This window comes from Hirsutella rhossiliensis, assembly GCF_020360975.1.
Source record: "Hirsutella rhossiliensis strain HR02 chromosome Unknown scaffold00010, whole genome shotgun sequence".
In the NCBI taxonomy this organism is placed as follows: domain Eukaryota; kingdom Fungi; phylum Ascomycota; class Sordariomycetes; order Hypocreales; family Ophiocordycipitaceae; genus Hirsutella; species Hirsutella rhossiliensis.
Window position 1 is genome coordinate 3,024,236 of NW_025408676.1, and position 19,348 is coordinate 3,043,583.

At 59.3% G+C, this 19,348-nt stretch overlaps 6 protein-coding genes across 6 annotated transcripts; 2 read left to right on the top strand and 4 right to left on the bottom strand.

The window, feature by feature from the left end:
- Nucleotides 1-1,718: 1,718 nt before the first annotated feature.
- Nucleotides 1,719-3,286, bottom strand: HRG_08755 (GTPase FZO1; the record flags this gene model as incomplete). Its single annotated transcript, XM_044867226.1, has 6 exons — nt 1,719-1,930; nt 2,007-2,063; nt 2,118-2,667; nt 2,761-2,881; nt 2,920-3,097; nt 3,127-3,286. 6 exons carry the CDS (start codon nt 3,284-3,286, stop codon nt 1,719-1,721), a joined length of 1,278 nt encoding a protein of 425 aa, XP_044718113.1.
- A 473-nt stretch (nt 3,287-3,759) lies between these two features.
- Nucleotides 3,760-4,428, top strand: HRG_08756 (uncharacterized protein; the record flags this gene model as incomplete). The annotated part of the gene is made up of 1 exon (XM_044867227.1): nt 3,760-4,428. The coding sequence occupies one exon, from the start codon at nt 3,760-3,762 to the stop codon at nt 4,426-4,428; it is 669 nt and encodes a 222-aa protein (XP_044718114.1).
- A 203-nt stretch (nt 4,429-4,631) lies between these two features.
- HRG_08757 (neurochondrin domain-containing protein) lies at nt 4,632-6,666 on the bottom strand (the record flags this gene model as incomplete). Its single annotated transcript, XM_044867228.1, has 3 exons — nt 4,632-5,849; nt 5,903-6,209; nt 6,266-6,666. The coding sequence occupies 3 exons, from the start codon at nt 6,664-6,666 to the stop codon at nt 4,632-4,634; spliced, it is 1,926 nt and encodes a 641-aa protein (XP_044718115.1).
- A 498-nt stretch (nt 6,667-7,164) lies between these two features.
- HRG_08758 (voltage gated chloride channel domain-containing protein) lies at nt 7,165-10,184 on the top strand (the record flags this gene model as incomplete). The annotated part of the gene is made up of 8 exons (XM_044867229.1): nt 7,165-8,007; nt 8,055-8,207; nt 8,262-8,376; nt 8,431-8,522; nt 8,582-8,767; nt 8,844-9,450; nt 9,612-9,975; nt 10,064-10,184. 8 exons carry the CDS (start codon nt 7,165-7,167, stop codon nt 10,182-10,184), a joined length of 2,481 nt encoding a protein of 826 aa, XP_044718116.1.
- A 486-nt stretch (nt 10,185-10,670) lies between these two features.
- Nucleotides 10,671-18,024, bottom strand: HRG_08759 (dehydrogenase e1 component domain-containing protein; the record flags this gene model as incomplete). Its single annotated transcript, XM_044867230.1, has 26 exons — nt 10,671-10,730; nt 10,838-11,350; nt 11,487-11,771; nt 11,828-12,018; nt 12,076-12,083; nt 12,146-12,340; nt 12,391-12,456; nt 12,521-12,576; nt 12,635-12,681; nt 12,730-12,761; nt 12,820-13,014; nt 13,210-13,350; nt 13,404-13,738; nt 13,796-14,300; nt 14,370-15,195; nt 15,240-15,452; nt 15,513-15,646; nt 15,733-15,773; nt 15,898-15,937; nt 16,162-16,669; nt 16,742-16,964; nt 17,021-17,195; nt 17,264-17,304; nt 17,375-17,395; nt 17,492-17,751; nt 17,919-18,024. The coding sequence occupies 26 exons, from the start codon at nt 18,022-18,024 to the stop codon at nt 10,671-10,673; spliced, it is 5,217 nt and encodes a 1,738-aa protein (XP_044718117.1).
- Nucleotides 18,025-18,296: 272 nt separating this feature from the next.
- On the bottom strand, nt 18,297-19,318 carry HRG_08760 (WD domain, g-beta repeat domain-containing protein; the record flags this gene model as incomplete). Its single annotated transcript, XM_044867231.1, has 4 exons — nt 18,297-18,533; nt 18,586-18,778; nt 18,865-18,933; nt 19,008-19,318. 4 exons carry the CDS (start codon nt 19,316-19,318, stop codon nt 18,297-18,299), a joined length of 810 nt encoding a protein of 269 aa, XP_044718118.1.
- Nucleotides 19,319-19,348: the final 30 nt, after the last annotated feature.

The window sequence follows — 19,348 nt, forward strand, 5'->3', positions numbered from 1 at the left end:
AGCCTTTTTTTCTTTCGGGGCGGCCTCGAGCTACGAACTATACCTTTCTATTAAGCCCTAAGATAACTTATAGGCTGCCCGGCGACTTCTATAGCCGCCTTATATGCGAAGATAAGGCTGACGATGATCTTAAAATAGCTATTTAAGGAACCGTAAGGTCTACCGGTTAGTCTATCGTATATTTCTGCTTCTCTAAACCTCCTAATAGTTTAACTAACTTGCTAACGATGGAGGCATAATAGTTACGAGCCACGAGACCTCGCGATTAGTATCACGTAGAAAAGACGATCGCACGATACTTTAAAAAAACACGGCAGAGCCCTAAGGTAGTAAAGAAATCGCTATATAAGGATGTGGGACGGTATAAGCGAGCGTGCGAACTAAATTTATACAGGGTAAGTCTCCCTGCACGTCCGTCTCGCTCTTTACGAGGCGTCGTGGATCAGGCCCTTAGACCGAGGATACGACATTCAACCTCCAGTTTCACGACACGCGTGTTTGGCCTAGTCGTGGGGCCAACAAGCACTAGGTTAGAGTTCATATGCGGCCAAGAATGATCTATAATGACCCCATTTATGATCAGAGGGTGCTGAAAGAATCGCATGTGGAGTCAAGGCGGGCTGCCACGTCTATAAGGAGCCGACAGTCCTCACTTAACAATCTGCCCCTATTTACAGCGGGCAACGGCGACGAAAGCAACACAACAACACGACGACGACAACTACCAGCACACCATATTGCAAGTAGACTTACTACCTGTAATTGCTCGATGTGTCCAAGAGCCCCGTGTGAGCCCGCATTATCGTCGGTGCTAACGTATTCCTGTCTAGACGTAAGCTCACACTATGTCCCTTCGAAGAATTTTTCTACCCGTGTGAGAAACGGTACTTTAATGTATATCCCGAGCAATGAACTTGGTAAAGCGATCGAGTGTGTACACATATTGGGCCCTCGCTCGAGAACATAAACTAAAACTCGTCCAGGTCCCGGGAAATAATCACATATGAACTCTGAGCGAGGAGGAGTCGACGATGTGTAGGGAGCGTATAAGTGGCTAGACTAGGAGCAGCGCTACAAAAAAATTCAGTTCCCCATGTCTGCTTGGGCAACTATTATGATCTGCCTGGCGATGTAGTTGGATGAGGGCATAGACTTGACGGAGAAATATCTTACGTAGAACACGCCCGACGGAATTGATTGACGATGCAATCGCTTGGTTGCTGTCAGAGAGCGACCACGTGATTTTAATACTTTGTAGATAGTCTCAGTTTTTGAACATTGTGCAAATAGCCCAAGTCGGGATCTCCTTAGGAATCCCCTTTTCTCCTTTTGAACAATCACTTCGTGTTAGTCGCATTCGACCTTGCTCATGCACTCGAACCGTTAGACTTGGTTGTATGCTAGGCCTGGAAACCACATCCTGAATCGATATTGACAGCCATTGTGTCATCAAAGGGCCGGCGGGTTCTGAAGGAAATACTCTGGCGTAATCGAACTGGCCATACGAGAGATTTAAAGACCGCTTAGCTGGTCCGAGAAGAAAAGCAGATCGAGATAATAGGACAACTACCTCGCCTTTTCATTAAAGAGCACGCGAAGGTTGCCATGAATTCGCCCTAGAAGACTTTGCATAAGTAAACTTCCTAGAGCCGTCCCACCGTACCGAATGATCGAGTCTACATCTACACGCACTTGTAAGAGGCTGGCCCGGAGTTTATTCAACAAGCAGGTGGTGCTTCGAGGTTAATCTCCTTGACAGTGTTCTGCTCCGCAGTACTGGCCCGCACAAGATTGCCAAAGTACCTGAGCGCGGCGTGGCTATCGTTATGAAGCTTATCCATGTCGTCTCGCCGCTGCTCCAAATCCCGGACGGACCTATCCAGGCACACCCCGGACACTCTCAGCCGGGGTCCGGAGTACTTTGCGCACCCTGTCGGTGATGCGGGCAGAATTAGCATGCACGTAATCTATCGCGGACAACTGTGCCGCAACCTTAACCGCCAGACGTCTGGGAACAGCGTGGGGGATCTGCTGGAGGATGTGCGCCATAGTGGCGGCGATAACTCGAGTACACGTCAGCTTTGCTGGCCGCGAATCAAGGGCAACCACATACGTACCTGCAATCAAGACTCCTGGAACAAGGAGCCGGCGGAAGCTGTTATTATCTACAACGCGGGCCAACATCAGGGCTGGGTTCAACCACCCATGTAAGTCAGCCAAACGGCCGCCTACGGCAGTAGCCAGGGTGAGGGCCATGCCCGCATTAGCAAACTTCCCAGTCGAAACCAGCGGTTGCCAGTCAATGAAGTCTTGCAGCTCGATGGATATATCAACCTGTCTAGCTAATGAGTCTCGTTTTGTGAAGTGATTGGTGGCAGAAACCACAAAAACAACAACATCAATCTCTTCTTGTCGCGCAAATACAGCAGTTGTGTGAGTGGTATCGTGGTTCAAGCCTGGGGCGTCGATAAGAGTATTGTCCACCACCTCCTTGTTACTAAGTAGAGACTCGTCTGCCGTGCGCAGGTCGTTGACAAAGACCTTACCCTGTGTATACCGTGCGTCTGTCACGACCTGCTCAAGGTCTTGCAACGTGAAGACATCGCAGGCGTGTTGTGGAGTGGCGGCATGGACCTCTTCCAGATCCGAGTTCTTGGCGTTCAGCACCTCGCAGAAGATGGCGGTACATGGTTGTTAATCCTCAGGAAGAATGCGGCGACGCAGTAGAGCATTGCAGAATGTCGATTTTCCGGCGTTCACGTCGCCGGTCACAAGAATCTTGCTCAACGGATCATTAATTCTCTCCCGCAGAGCCAGGAGCTGTCGAACGCAGGCGCCTATCTTCTCTTCTAGCATCGAGGCAATGGCATCCTTTCCTAATCTTGGCACGAATTCATTATGAGAGGCACCGAATCTCACATCCAGCCGTAAAACGAGAAGCTCCGGCGCCGGTGGTGGCGAACCATGTCCGTTGTTGTTGTCGACCGTGGGTTGCGTATGCGGTTTCGAGGAAGGGTCGTGTAACGGCCACGTAGATTGGTCTTGAACTGGTTGAAATCTCCCGCAGACCGCCGTTGCGTCCGGCATGCCGTTTGAGCTCCCGTCACGCAGGCACATGTTTCATACCCTGTGCCGCCAAGCCTGGGATGGCCTGCCTCCAACAAGCCGTAGCCAGCCGGGGTGGCGGGCTGCAGTCAATCTTGGTCCGCGGGAGTCCGGCGCCCAACCGCCCCGTCTCGGCCTTTGGCGCGTGCACGAGGCGCTCCGAGGGACCGGGTCGCGGCATTGCCGTCATTTGTGAGCATAGCATCAGCCACACGTTCCGGTAACCTCGCCGATGGGGCCTACTCGTTGTGACCGCCGACAGCCCCTTCTTTTCCCAGCCTTTGTGAAGGCCATGGGTCCTCGGCGGCATGGCAGACGCGTCGAGAAGGTTTGTCAGTCAGTCGTGGGTGCGTTGGAGAGGCCCGAGGTTGAAAGGGCCAAACCAGGGGCGTGAGGTGAGAGATGGAAGCCCCACCTTGTTGTCGTGCCTGCACTGTACCGAGTACTTTTCAGAGCTCACCTCAACGTGACCTGTCCTGTCCTCGGCAGCAGCAGCAACAAGAAAGTCCAGCGAGCGCCATAGCCGAGTTGATGAGGAATCGCCATCACCGGCATAATCGTCCCTGGTAAAGACCTCCTTATTGTCTCCTTCAGGCGCCGGCCGCACGCACCGACTGTCCTGTCCCACCGACGCGCCAGCTCCTCATCTTCACCATGGCCGCTGAGCAACAGCACATCGACGACCTTTTGCAGCGCTATCTCGGCCTCTTAGACGACTATGTGCGCCTCCGAGGGCTGCTGTCGGGCCTCCAAGCCGATGTTTATCAGAACATTGCACGAGCCAACTTTTCCGCCGAGCGCGGCATGAGATTCGGCCAGGACAGCTACGACGAGAGGATGCGCGCGACGCGGCTGCTCAGCATCCACCAGGACAAGGCCAATGTGCCCGTCTTCACCGTCAGCCGAGCCGCCGCCCATGCTCCTGCGCCGTCCTCTGCTGCTGCCGAAGCCCCTATCGCGGACGGCGAGAAGCAGCCCGAGGAGGACGAGGATGAACGGCCTGGCGAGGAGCACAAAGGAGTCGGAAGGACAGCAGATCGTGAGCAGGCGCCCACGCCAGCCAAGGACCCGTTGCGCTGGTTCGGCCTCTTGGCCCCGGCAGCACTGCGCAAGGCGCAGGGCCTATCCATCGAGATGGTGGAGCAGGGCATCCCGCAACTTGCGTCGGTCCACGCCGAGATGCTGAGCGTTGAGATCGAGGTGCGGCGGGCGCGGAAGCGGCGGGCCAAAGGGCTGGCTTCCGAGACAAAGCGGGAAGTCGAGGGTGCGCAGGCACGAGTTTCCGAGGCACAAACCCGTCGGGAGACTGTCGAGACGGGCTGAGACGCCCGCCACACGTGGATGGTTTCTGGGCCGGGCACGTCTCACGGTGGCGACGAGGAGAAACAGAGCTAGAACGCCAGCAACGATCACGGCGAGCGACCGGCAGCTTTTCCATACGAATAGATTCATTTTGAAGAGATGCAGCGTTGCCAGCAGCTCGGGCCCTGCGGTCAAGACCGGCGGCTGTGGAGGCACGACAGGCCTCAGCTACCGTGTGCCTCCAGCCCGCCCAGGGTATCGATGACGTCCTCCATGGCTTCCCTGACAAAGCTATCCCGCCCAATGCACCGACTTAGCTGTGTCGCAATGCCACTGATGGCGTCGATGGAGTGTCTATATCTGCCTTGCATCCCCCCGCTCGCCCTCGCCAGCAGCGTGCAGGAGAGCTGTAGCACTGCAACCTGGAACTCTTGCACCTCGGGCGGCCGTTCCTGGGGGGAGAGGTCCCAGGCGGCGACGGTGGTAATGAGATTCATCCACTCTTCTGTTGTACCGCCTGATTCCTGTTCCACCACCTGAAGAAGAATGCGAACGATCTCAGTTCCGCGAGAGGCCTCGCCTTCGTGGCTCATGGCCGAGGCATTGCGGAATATCTCGGCCAAGTCCTTGCTCAATATCTGCCATCCGTCATGGCGCAAGAATAGCTCCCGCCCTTGATCCAGGACCACCAATGCCTCCAACGCGACCAGTACGGGCGATCTGAAGTCGAGTTTCTCCGGAGTGCTCGCCCGGTAGAGGTCCATGAACATGTCGACCAGCCCCGTTGCCTCTTTGCGCAGCAGCTTATTCTCGTCTTCTCGCAGCCACAGGGCCAGAGCGCGGACAGCAGAGAGGATGAAGGGATCGTCGTTGGCTGCGTTGGCGATGGAGTCCCATGTCAGCGTTCGGTGAGAGCCGGTCGAAGTCTCGGCGTTGCCGACCCGAGCGTCGGGATGCAAACCCATGGCACCCGCCACAGAGGCATCCCACCGATCCCGGAGATACTCGATTGTGACGGACATTGTATCTGATATTCCCTTTCGAATCTTGAGCAGACTGTCTGGGGACATGGCAAGGCCCTCGAGCGACTCTTCTTCGAGCGATCGAACCAGATGCCCTATGAAGATGCAGATGATGTCGAACGCCGACGCCAGCCGCCTGGACGTTGCGGAATATCCTGGCGTGTTCAGCTGCTCTAGGAGCAATGGCGCCGATGACCGAATGTCGATGAGAAGGAGGCTGATGAGCAGATATGCAAAGGGCTTGTCCTCCTTTTTGCTGTCCGTGAACAGGAGCTTCGGTGTCGTCGAGGGATAGGCCTGCAGAAGGGATGCGGTCGCGTTGGTGTAGGCAGACCTTGCTTCACTCGAGGGCCGACTTGTCACGATGGCTTGGATGTAGCCAGAGATTGCTTTGAGCCATCTTGGCTCCGTGGGTAGAATCTAGGCATGGAGTGAGCATCGGGTCTGCTGCAGCTCACTTGTGTTTAGCTTACCGTGGAGTCGGCTTGCCGCAGGAATGACGCGAGAAACTCGAGCAAAGTGATTGCGTCGGTGCCAGTAAATGACGACGTGAGGCTCTGAATCGTTTCGTCTATCCTGTGGGACAGTGCTCGTTTGTCCTCGACGCCTGCCATGCTGTTGAGCCAGGCGAAGCGAAGGATGTCCAGGACAAGGGCATTGGCAGGGGCAATCTCGGTGAGAGGGCTCAAGTCTTGGACACCGACGAGGGCGCGGGCTCCCTCGGGGGAGCTTGCCAGGGTGTGGAGGAGCTGCAGGACGAGCTTGGTGGTCTCCTCAGAGCTGGCGACGCAGAGTTAGGACCAGGGAATAGGCGGTCGATGGTCAAGTTTGCCCACCTGTGCAGCACGGCATCAACGAGCCCGGGTATCCGGCCCGTCAACTTGGGCTCGGCCCTCAGCTGCGTGGGAAGAAGGGCGGCAAAGGTGTGCAGGACCGAGACGGCCAGGTCGAGCATCTCCTTGGCGTTCTTGTTTGACGGGTTGGAGCCGGTCAGCAGCAGCCTGTCGAGAAACTTGGACGAGAGGCTCTGCCACAGAAACTGCACGGCCTGGTCATCCTGGCGGAGCTGGGGCGAGTTGTCGAGGACCGACTTGAGCAGAGCGAGGCCGACGAACCTCTGCGTGTCGTCCTTTGCCCGCAAGAGGTCGCAGATCTTGGCGACGTCGGCAGCCGGTCCACCGGGCACGGCAGGGCTTGCGCCGCCGCTCTGGAGAGGCTCTGAGCCTGTCGGATCCATGATTGTGGATGTGATTGTGAAGAAGACGGCTTTTTCGAGGTCCGCACCAAGGGCACGTTCAAGGCGCCATGGCCGCGGGCGGGAGTAAGAAAGTTTGCAAGCTGTTGGAGTAAGTGAGAGACTGCAGGTGACGGAGAATCTACTCGGGCAACAAGACGTCGTTTTCGATGATTGATGAAGGCTCAGTTGACAATGTCGTGATGGTGGTTGGTGGAGACGAGATTCGAGCTCGATCTCGCGGTACGGAGAGGTACTTGCACGGTCTGACATGTGCTAATGATCAAGTATCCACAGTTGCCTTTCAAGGCCCTGGACCAACTTGCAATGACGTCCTCGACTACCTCATCTTTCAACTGTTTCTAGCATCCCCAAGTACCAACTCGACACCTCACTAACACTCCGTCGCATCAGCCTCTCTCCCAGAGACACGAAGCGGCAACGTATGTACAAGAATTCTGCCATCCTCCCAACCCGGCACACGCAGATTCGGAAAATGGGATGAGCCGCAGCACCATGTCTAGGGCTGCCCCGAGCGACCATGCATTCGCCTCGGCCTCGTCGTCGTCTCACTCGCCCCCGGCGTACACGCCGCCTCCCTCGGACGGCCGCGACGAGCTCGACTTCTTGGGCGACGACGACGGCGACGACGACGACGACGACGAAGAAGATGTCTCGCTCGCCCGCCATCCAGGCGACGGCGACGTCCTCGACGACGACCCCACCGCCGACGGCTTGACCGTGCCGCTGTCCTTTAAGCGCAAGCCGAAGCCGTCGCTGCTGTCGGCGCCCTCGCGATTCTTCTCCCTCGCCGCCCGCTCGCGGCGCCCCGACCTTTCGTCCCCCCGGCGCCAGCAGTCGCCCGCCGCCTCGCATGGCCTCGGCCCGGCGGCGGCCAAGGATGGACTGCCGCTCGACTGGCACACCGAGGGCCCCGGCCGCCGCGTCGGCTACGAGGACCTGACGGCCATTGACTGGATCTTCGAATATACAAAGGAGCGCCAGAGGCTGCGCGCGCTGTCGAGCGCGAGCGGTCTGCTCGGCTACTTCAAGCACCTGCTGGATGCCAGCCAGGTCTGGATTGTCCTGGTCCTCACCGGCCTCCTCGTCGGCGCCATTGCTGCCGTCATCGACATCACAACCGACTGGCTGGCCGACCTCAAGCTGGGATTCTGCTCCAGCGGCCCTGAGGAGGACACTTTACCTCAACAAGAACTTCTGCTGCTACGGATACGACCAGGGCTCCAACTGCCTGGGCTGGAAGTACTGGAGCGATGCCTCGGCGTCCATGGCGGCGGCGGCAAGTGGGTTATTGAATACTTCTTCTTCCTCGTCTTTCAGTACGCAAGCTTCTCTTGGGCTTTTCGGCGAGTGCTAATACGGGCATCAAGGTCACTCTGGCATACTGCGCTGCCCTGCTTGTTCAGGAGTATGCCATCCTCGCCAAGCACAGCGGCATCCCGGAGATCAAGACCATCCTGGGCGGCTTCGTCATGCGCAGGCTGCTCGGGACCTGGACGCTCGTTACCAAATCGCTCGGCCTGGTGCGTTTCTTGTCCCATCCGTGCTCTCCGGCTGTGTTGGCTCACCAGCAGCAGATTCTAGCCGTCGGCTCTGGCATGTGGCTGGGAAAGGAGGGCCCGCTTGTTCACGTCGCCTGCTGTTGCGCAAACCTCTTCATCAAACTCTTTGGCAACATCAGATACAACGAGGGTGAGCCTGCCGCCCCGCACGCTCCTTTGGAGGCAGACGGCTGACTCGACCCAGCTCGCAAGCGAGAGGTGCTCTCTGCGGCCGCCGCATCGGGCATTTCGGTTGCGTTTGGCTCCCCCATCGGCGGCGTCTTGTTCAGTCTCGAGGTACTCGCAGCCCTTCTCTCGCCACTGCTTCACACTTGACTCGGCTGACGCTGCAACAGCAACTCTCGTACTACTTCCCGGACAAGACCATGTGGCAGAGCTTCGTCTGCGCCATGACGGCCGCCGTCGCGCTCCAAGCCTTGGACCCCTTTCGCTCCGGCAAGCTCGTCTTGTACCAGACAAAGTACAGCGTCGACTGGCACGGCTTCGAGATTGTCCCCTATGCGCTCCTGGGCATCTTCGGGGTATGTCCCTTGTCCTTTGCCGTGTCCGGCACCCGTCATCCGTTGCCTCCGTGTTGGGCTGACCAACCCCCGGCAGGGCGTGTACGGCGGCCTCTTCATCAAGGCCAACATGGCCGTCGCGCGGTGGAAAAAGGCCACGGCCTGGCTGCCCGGGCCTGTTGCGCAGGTGTCGGCCGTGGCGCTGTTGACGGCCCTCATCAACTACCCCAACTTCTACATGAAGGTGCAGTCGTCGGAGCTCGTGTCCAACCTCTTTGCCGACTGCGCGCGGGTCCTCGACGACCAGGTCGGCCTGTGCAAGACGGGCGCTGCGTCGGCCAGCACCATTGTCCTGCTCATCTTGGCCGCCGTGCTGGGCTTCCTGCTCGCCACAATCACGTTTGGCCTGCAGATCCCCGCGGGCATCATCCTGCCGTCCATGGCCATTGGCGCCCTCACGGGCCGCGCCGTCGGCATCGTCATGGAGATCTGGGTTGCCAGCCACCCGGGCTTTATCGTCTTCGCGTCGTCGTGCGCGCCCGACACCCCCTGCGTCACGCCCGGCACCTACGCCATCGTCGGCGCCGCGGCGGCCCTCGCCGGCGTCACGCGCATGACCGTGTCCATTGTCGTCATCATGTTTGAGCTCACGGGCGCCCTGACGTACGTGCTGCCCATCATGGTGGCCGTCATGCTGTCCAAGGGTGGGCGACGCCTTCGCGCCGCGGCATCTACGAGTCGTGGATCCACCTCAACGAGTACCCCTTCTCGACAGCAGCGAGGAGATTGCCATCCCCGACGTGCCCGCCGCCCAGATCATGACGCGCATCGAGGACCTCGTCGTCCTCACCGCCACGGGCCACAGCATCGCCTCCTCACCACCATCCTGCACATGCACCCCTACCGCGGCTTCCCGTCATCTCGGACCCGCGCGACGCCGTCCTGCTCGGCTACATCTCACGCGCCGAGCTGAGCTACAACATCCGCACCGCCGCCGCGCCGCCGCGCTCCCTGCCGCCCGACACCGAGGTCTTCTTCGCCCACCAGCCCCTCGCCGACCCGCGCTCCACCCTCGACCTGCGCCCCTGGATGGACCAGACGCCCCTGACCCTCCCCTCGCGCACCAGCCTGCACCTCGCCGTCTCCTACTTCCGGAAGCTCGGCCTGCGCTACGTCCTCTTCAGCGACCGTGGCGTCCTCCACGGCCTGCTGACCAAGAAGGACGTCTGGTACGTCCTCGACGGCGGCGGCGACGACGACGCCGCTGCCCGCCGCGCTGGCCTTCTCCCGCGCCGCCGTCGCCGCCGATGGGATCAGGCGCCGCGCCTCCTCGCTCGAGGAGGCGGGGGTCGAGGAGCGCGGGCTGCTGCGCGGCGAGGATGCGACGACGGATGACGGAGAGGGCATGGCCGACGAGGATAGACGCTCGATACTGTAGAGGGGCATCGACGGTGCCGTGCCGCCTGGGCGAAGAATGGGAGAGAACAAGGGCAAGACGGGGCATCTCGACGGAAGCACCACGGGAGAACGAGGAGGAGAAGGATCAGAGCCCAAGGCGCATGCTAATAATATTTTTAAAAACTTTTTATATTCCATCTCGTACCAACGAGTAGCATGGCGCAACGTCACCCCAGCGCGCAAAAAAAAACACCTCATGTATAACAATCAGGATATGGTCTATCATCACCGAGATCAAGTCAGAGTGAACAAGAAAGGAGAAACTCGGCAAACACACCCATCATCCCATGTCCCGACAATACGTTCGTGCAATGCCGCCGTGAACCGTCCCAAAGCCCTGTACCGTGTCTAGTTTCGCCCGCGCCATCTCTGCCTCTGCTGAACCTCCCTGTGAAGCCAAAATTGCAAAAAAAACGGTACCTTTCCTCCTCCGCCAACTCCCGCCGGGGCTTCCGCCGCCAGCCCGTCAAAACTTGGTACCGTCCAGGGCCCCGTTGACAACCAGCGTCTTCTCCTTGAGGGCGTCCTGCGTCACCTTGGCAGCCGGCGGCGGCGGCGACGAAGCCCAGGTAGGGGCGCGAGGGGTCGAGGACGCGGCTCAGGTACTCGGGGTGGTACTGCACGCCGACGAACCACGGGTGGTCGGAGTTCAAACACCTCCATGCGGTTGCCCGAGTCGTCCTTGCCGACAAACGTCATGCCGGCCGCTTCGAGCTCGTCGACGTAGTCGGGGTTCACCTCGTAGCGATGGCGGTGGCGCTCCTCGATGACGGTGGCTTCGCCGTACAGCGCCCGGAGCTTGCTGTGGTCGCTGCCGGGCTGGAAGTGCGTCGCCCGCGAGCCGAGGCGCATCGTGCCGCCCATGGTGTCTTTGGAACCTTCGGGCATAAAGATGATGACGCGGTGTTCGGCCTGGGCATCAAACTCCTCCGACGTGGCCTTGGCCTTGCCGCAGACGTGCCTCGCGTACTCGATCACGGCAATCTGCATGCCAAGACAGATGCCCAGGAAGGGCCTCTTGCGCTCACGAGCATACTGGGCCGCCTTGATCATGCCCTCGGTGCCGCGCTGGCCAAAGCCGCCGGGGACCAGGATGCCGGCGGCGGTGGAGACCTGGTGCCACGCCTTGTAGAAGCCGACGGGTCGCTGTGCTGCGTCTTGTCTTCCAGCTGCTCAGAATCGACCCATATTAGGTTTAGTTTTCGACCGCACCGCATCGTCGAGTGCTCTAGGGACTTGACGACGGATAGGTAGGCGTCAGGAGTTCAACGTACTTGCCCACCAGGGCGATGTCAATCTTCTCCGAGTGCTCCTGCGGAATGATTGTGTTCCACTTCTTCCAGACTTCTGCGCCCTTGGTCACCAGGGCCGGCGTCAGCGACACCTTGTCGAGGACCAGTGCGTGGCGCAGGAGCTCGAGAAGGCCCTGTTGCTCCAGCAAGATGGGGACCTGGTAGATGGTGGGCATATCGCGGACAGCCACGACCTGCTCGACCTCGACCTGGCAGCTCTGGGCAATCTTGCCCATGGTGACCTTTTCCAGGGGTCGCTCGCAGCGGCACGCAATCTTTTCCCGGGTTAGCATAGTAGTATGAAGAGCGAGCGGGACGGGAACGCTCTTACCAAGTCAGGGATGAGGCCAGCACTACGGACACTCTTAACGGCGTATTGGGTGGGTTTCGTCTTTTGTTCCCCGTTGACAATGGGGATGTATGAGACGAGGATGTTGATGAAGTTGCCCTTGCCGGCCTTGTGCTGGAGCTGAGGAGGGCCTCGACGAAAGGCATGCTCTCGATATCGCCAACGGTGCCGCCCTTGATTCGACGTTAGAGGAACAAGGAACGGGAGGCGGCAGAGCGGCGGGCACATACCAACTCGACTAAGGCGTCATGTTAGTCGCGGCGGACACGGGGACCCAAGATGCAGCAACATACCACGCACACGTCCGGCTCCGAGTCGGACCCGTCAACGGGGATCTTGGAGACGCGCTCGATGTGGTCGATGATGGCAGAGGTGACGTGGGAACGACCTGACGGTGCGGCCCAGGTAGCGCCGCGGCGCTCCCTTTCAATGACATGCTTGTATATCTTGCCCGTGGTGATGTTGTTGTCTCTGGTAAGGTCAAGGCCCAGATAGCTAGCAGCAACAAGGTCAGCTCGGGGGCGCTTCGGGGCCCGCTGCCATACCGCTCGTAGTTTCCAAGATCCAGATCAGACTCTCCGCCGTCTTTGAGCACAAAGCACTCTCCGTGCCTTTTTTTTTTTTGGGTGAACCGTCAGCAAAGCCAGCGACGAGAGCAGAGCAGCTCGGGCTCACTCTTTGGGGTTCATGGTGCCGGCGTCGACATTGATGTACGGGTCGATCTTGATAGCCTATATGCAGGCTCGTCAGCCCAGATTGGAAACCGGGCTTCATGTCCGACAGGCATACCGTGACTTTGAGGCCAATCGTTTTGAGCAACAGCCCCGCCGACGAAGCTTGAGTGCGTCAGCGAGGAAACCGGGCGTCCGAGGCGAGCAGCATACCGATGATACCTTGCCCACGCCGCTCACCACACCTGCAAGCAGAGAGAGGCACCAGACGAGACGAGTACGAGCGCGAGAGGGGATACCGACCTCCAGAGACCAGCACGTACTTCATCTTGTCGGTTGCGCAACGAGCAATTGGCGGACCAATCTGCAAGGCCCGCGAAAAATTGGCGTTTGCCGGACGGGCGAGTAGGAGGTAAGTTGGGAAGATGACTCAGGCCCCGTTTTTCACATTGGCGTGGCGCGCGGGGGCTGGCGGGGCGCGAAGAGGAAAAGAGCTGTCTCAACTTCAGCACAGCAGCATCGACAAGGCCGAGCAAACATCTATTCCGCGTCGTGGATACGTAAACATCCAACCACTTCGTGCCCCGTATCCTCGTGCCGTTGACCCAGCGTCGAAGCGATCCTCATGCACCCGCCCACGTCGCGACACGACCTGAGTCATGCAACACGCGACACGTAGTAATTCGCTAGTACTCAAAGTCATCGTCCACCGCCGGCCCCTTGCTCTTGGTCACGCTCTCCTGCTTCCGGTACATGTCGGCCACCTGCCGGCTGCTCGTCGCCTCGTCGGGCTTCTTGTCGTCGCGCACCTTGACGAAGCGCGGGAACCGCAGGCTGATGCCCTTGCCGCCCGCCGGGTCCACGCCTCCTTGCAGCCCGCCTTGTACCGCGGGCTGAGCGTCAGGTCCGCCGTCTTCACCTCCCACACGTACCGCGGCTCCAGCCACACATCGGGCTGGTGCTGCCCGCCCCCCGAGTGCGAGTAGAACGGTTTGGCCCGGTCGATTGTGATGGCCGACAGCTGTGCGTGCAGCTCCTCGAGCACCTGCTCCGAGAAGCCCGTGCCGATGTTGCACACTGTTTCGTACGTCTCCGTCGCCGGGTTGTAGCATGCCAATAAAAAGGCCCCGTACACCGATGTCCGCTTGCCCCTGCCGTGGTACGCCCCCAGCACAACGAGGTCGAGCGAGTCGCCGATGCCTGACAGATAGTCCTTCTTGACCTGTTGATCAACATGTCAGCCCACGCTCCAAAGCCGGATGGGAGCAGCCCGCCCTACCTTGAGCCAGTTTCGACTGCGCTTGCTGGGCTCGTATCCGCTCTCGGTGCCGTCCAGCATCTTGACCATCAGCCCCTCGCACGAAGCCTTGACGCTTTCGTCGAGAAAGTCTTGGATCTCATCCAGCTCCTGGCCGTTCATGAACGTGGCGAAGCCAAACTCTCCCTCCACGGGCGTAAACGCTTCTCGGAGCAGCTCTCTCCGCTCCCGAAGCGGCTTCTCCACCACGGGCTGTCCGTTCAGGTAAAGCAGGTCAAAGGCAAACACGCACACTTTGACCTTGACATCCTCCACCTTGACGTCCTTGCGCTTCCGCGTCATCAGCTGCTGAAAGGGGAGCACCTTCTTCTCGTCCACGTCCCATGCCACCGTCTCGCAGTCGAGCACAAAGCTCATCGTGTCTTGCTTGACCCAGGAATGGAGCTTGGCGAGAATATCGGGGTACTTTTTGGACAGATCCTCCGAGTTTCGCGAAAAGATGCTAGCCACCCCGCTTGCCGCCTCCCTGCTCGCACTCGCCGTCGCTCGGCTCAGCTCCTGCGGCTCCCTCAAAGTATCAATGACACCAACTCACCTGTAGACGGTCTTGAGGATTGACTCGCCGTTTTCTAGCTCCGTCGTGGTCGGCACCTTGTCCTTTTGATCGGCTTCGTGACAGACAATCGCCTGGGCTAGAGACACCAGTACGGTCCTCTCGGCGAGTCCAAGCCGGAGCTTGCCCTCGAGAAACCGGATGATGAACTTGGCCTCGCTCGGCCCGCCCTTGTCCTTGGTGATGTCGACCTTGCCGGTGGCGCAAGAATCGGCCGCTGACAATAGCTTCTTGATGCCGTCGACTTTGCGACTTTGCGCACCGCTGCCAGTCACCGTCGCAATACCCATCAAGCCTTGGTGAACGCCTCGGACCGTCAACGGCTTCGGCTTGAACATGGTGGGCTGCGTGGACCTGCTCTTGACTGCGACCAGCCCCAGGTCACCAATATCCTTTTGATCCGCCTTGATGACCGGAAGGCTGCGTCCCGTCGTCTCGCCAATGGCCTTCATGATCAAGGACTCGCCAATGCCAAGCTCGATGCCAGCGTAGTCGGGCGCGAGCTTGTTGACCATGAGGAGGACCGTGGGCAACAAGTCGTCGGGGGTGAGCCGCATGACCTGCCGCAGGAACAGCGCGCAATGCTCCATGATCACCAATCGTTTCGTCGTCATCTCAATGAGAGAGAATGTCTGGCAAAGCGCGGCGTACGGCACTGGAGCCCCGATTCCAGTCGGGAAGGGGTGCTCGCTCTGGTTTTGAGCCGAGTCTGGGCCTTTCTCGTGCCTTGGCAGCAGAAACCTCGGCCTTTCCTCGTCCGCCTCGGCATCTTCCTCTGCTTCCGACGCGGACTCGGCTGTCGATTCTTCTTTAGACCGTCGTCAACGACGTTTTCTGGCTTGGCCCGGCGACCCTTCTCGGTTTTGGACTGGCTGAACTCTCCTTTGACAGCTGGAGGCTGTTCTTCCATGTTGACCCCTTCCTCCCCAACACCGTCTTCCTCTTCCTCAGGCTTAACCCGATTCCGGCTTCTTCTTGCGCGCTTGACCACCGGCCCGTCGTCTTCCTCGTCGACTTCATTCTTCGTGGTGTCCTGGTCGGCCAGTCGTGCTCGCTTCTTGCCATCTAGCCTCCGCGTCAGCCGGCCTGCAATTCATGGTGAGGAGTCGCAGCTGAAGAACCTACCCTTCTCCGAGTCTGAGTTCCCCTTGGTGCTCACACCTGCCTCGCCATGTCCATTCGCTGCCTCGTTCTGCCTCGTCTTGGTGGCAAAGGTCAACTTGGTCTGCTGCTGGGCGCGGCCCTTTGGCTCCAAAGAACTTTCTGCCAAGCCGCAAAGCGCCGGTCAGCAAATGCACAGGAGTTGCGACAGTGCCCAAGGCAGCCTCTCTGCCTTGCCACGCACCCTAACGTGGCTTGCCTGGGCTTGACGTACCCCAGAGTCGCCTGCTTTGGCGCCATGATACACAGTCTTTGGGATGGGGGCCGAAGTGCTGTGAGGCGGAGCAGACTGCAGCAAAATCGTTGCGAGGCCAGCGTGAGGACGGGACGACGAGAGCTGTGGACGCACGCGAAACTGGCTGGCGACCTGAACATGACGCGCCTTGGCTCTAGGCAGAAGGTTCGCGTTAATTGGCTTCGTGACAGGGATCAGGTCACGGCGCGTTTATCACGTGACCCGGTCCGGCACTCGGACATCGCTCGGATTGCGCGCATCGCAAAGAAAGCGGGAGAAGCAGAGCAAAGGAAATATCTGGGATTGATTGGCCGCCCTCTATCAGGTTTATAGTACAAAGGCAGAAGCTTGAATAAGTCATTACAGGTGCGCGCCTACTGAGAAAAGTAGAAGTTCTCGTCCGGGGTGCGCCCACGGATGAATTGCGGCTCGGTGCCGCGGACGTAGATGTCCTCGAACAGAATCGACGGCTTCGGCTCCGGCACGGCCATGGCCTCGGCGGCCGCAACCTCCTCGTTGACGTGGTTGCGCGCCTCCTTGTCAATCTTCTTGAGCTCGTCCTCGCTCGTCACCTCCCAGTCCAGGATCTTCTGCTTCAACCCGGCAATGGGGTCGTTGGTGGAGCGCATGCGCTGAATCTCCTCGCGCGTGCGGTACGTGGTGCCGGGGTCGGACATGGAGTGACCGCCGTAGCGGTAGGTGACGTACTCCAGGACCAGAGGGCCCTTGCCCGACGCAGTCCACTCCTTGCCGTACTTGACAGCCGCCTTGACAGCCAAAACGTCCATGCCGTTAACCTTGAGACCCGGAATGTACTGCCCGCGCTTGTAGTAGTCGGTCAGGGCCGAGGAGCGGGCAGCCGAGGTGCCCATGCCGTACTTGTTGTCTGCAATGTTTGCCAGTCAGTGTCCACATGGTTCCTTCGGCCGTCGATCCAAGGTAGTGGGGGCAAACTCACTCTCGCAGCCGAACAGCGCAGGCAGGTTCCATAGCTTGGCCATGTTGAAGGCCTCAAAGACCTGGCCCTGGTTGCTGGCGCCGTCACCGTACAGGATAATGGTTGCCGTCTTGCTGTCGTTGTACTTGTGCGCAAACGCCAGGCCAGCGCCGACGGGGACCTGAGCACCGACAATGCCATTTCCGCCGTAGAAGCCCTTGGAAAACATGTGCATGGAGCCGCCCTGCCGTAAGCAATGCCCTCGCGTCGGCCTAGCAGCTCTCCGATGATGGACCGGACGGTGCCGCCTCGCATCAGGGCGAAACCGTGGCATCGGTAGGCAGTGATGAGGTCGTCCTGTTTGGTGATGGCATGCTCAATGCCTACGGCCACGGCCTCCTGGCCGGTCGATAGGTGGCAGAAGCCACGGATCTTCTTCTCCTTGTACAAGCGGTCGGCCGCCATTTCCATCTGCCTGCGCGATTATCAGCCGACGCTCGTCCAGCTACAGTCTCTGTAAGCTGGAAGCCACTGGCTGCGTACCTGATGCAGACCATGTCGTAGTACATCTTCCTGAGGTCTTGCTTGGTGGTGGCGATACTGTAGGGTGGCGGATCCAGCTCGTATGTTTCGAAGCTCGTCGCTTAGGTTGACCTGGAAAGGCTCATCCTCGGCCTGCGCAAGAAGGCATTAGAAGGGAAGGCCGAAATCGCCAAGCATTCTTTACGCAGTCATGGCAACGAGCCAAACCACAGGCCGACGACAGCTCACCTTGGGGACGGAGTGGCTCAGGGACGAAGAGGCGGCGTCCGTGGTGACAGACCGGGCGGTGAGCGGCACCCGGGCCCGGGCACATAGCGGCACCGCTCGAGGGACTCTGAGAGCTCGGGAGAACATGGCGGGGGGCTGAGGGCGCCTCGGGTCGATTGAGTCGGGGAAGGCTGACGGCGAGGAATTACGGTTGCTCTTCTCGATGGACACGGGCTCCGAGATTTCGCGGTGTTGAGCGTTGAGCTCCGTGTTGGATGGCGCTAGCGTCAGAGCAGGACTAGCGCATGTTCACGTGACGCGACATGGGGTAGCTCTCCACTGGGCAGGCAACCAACTGTCTTGGTAAGACAACTTAAGTCGGGTCCCAAGCGTCATCTTGATTGAATAAACTATCCCCTCCCATATCTTTGGTAGGTATTATTCCTACCGATAATCTGGCCTTCCTTGTCAGCCCCTCGGCGCAACGCCTGGCTCGCCTCGAGCTTCGAGCTCCCCTTGAAACCCTCATGCCTCCACGTCCCGCCCTCTCCCATGTCTTTGTCGATGGTAGGTGATGCAATATTCCCGTCCTGCTATGCTCGCCCCAATAAAGTCGCAACGCCGTTAACATGCTGTCCGCAGATCCCCTTCGCGTTCTATAGCCTGAAGCGCGCGAAAATACATAATACCAAAGTAAACGAGTCGTCCGCGCCGACAGCGTAGGCTCGGCCCGTTGTGGAGTCATATGAGAGGCTGTGTTCCGCTTCCGGCAATGTATAGCCGGCCCAGCAGTCTGGGAAGCCGGCAGCGAAATGCCGTCTAGTCATCATGGAAGGAAGAATGTCTTGTTGCCGCCCTGCAACGGAGCCGTCGAGGGGCCGGCATCCTGCATGTCGACGTCTTGCGCTGCCGTGTCTTGGCTGGGGCAGGCGAATGGTGCCTTGCCTGCCCGATATTCCAGCCTGGCGCTCGACGGTCGTTCGGGATCATCTTCGAGGACGCGCTGCTGAAGCGAGAGTGGGCGCTCATACTGCTTTTCTTCTGGCGGAGAAAAAGACCAGACCTGCAACGCGTTAGTCATAGAGTCTGCGGCGCTGCAGCCTGGCACTACTCACCTCCATCACGGTCCGACCGTGTCTCAGAGCCAGCGCGACGCACTTTTCCTCTTCAAACGCCACTCGCCACACCGCCTCGCCCTGGGCAATCAGCTCGCGCACGAGGTGCCCAGTCTTCAAATCCCAAATCTTGACCCGACCGTCGCTACCGCCGCTGACGACACGAGTATCGTCAAACTGCAGGCTGGTGACACTGTTGTCATGAGCGGCAAGCCGGTGAATCGGGCACATCCTCTCCAGCGACCAGACTCGGACAGACCCGTCGGATCCTCCAGTCACCAGAGTGTCTCCCGCATCTGCAACTGACCGACGAGGGACGTGTGGCCCTGGAGAATGGCCAGGCACTCCCTGCGATGATTGTCAGTAAACTTGGTATCAGATAAGACCCGGAGAGGCAGAAAGGACGTCACGAGACGGCTTACCCAGTCGTAGGATCCCACACCCGCACATTCGTATCCAAGCTGCCCGTTACCACTCTTTTGCCGTCGAAGGCGATGGCGTAGATCTGGCTGAAATGGCCTTGCAATGTCTGCAGACAGCGACCCTCCGAGATGCTCCATACCCGAGCAAAGGTGTCGTAGCTCCCGGAAACGACAATGTCCCCCTTGATCTCCAGGCATCGAACACTTGACTGGTGCCCGACGAGCACGTTTCTGCAGAGTCCCGTTCGGATGTCCCAGATTCGGAGGGTGGTGTCTCGCGATCCGGAGATGGCGGTGTTTGCATCTGCCATTTTGAGGCATCGGACCGTCGAGGTGTGCCC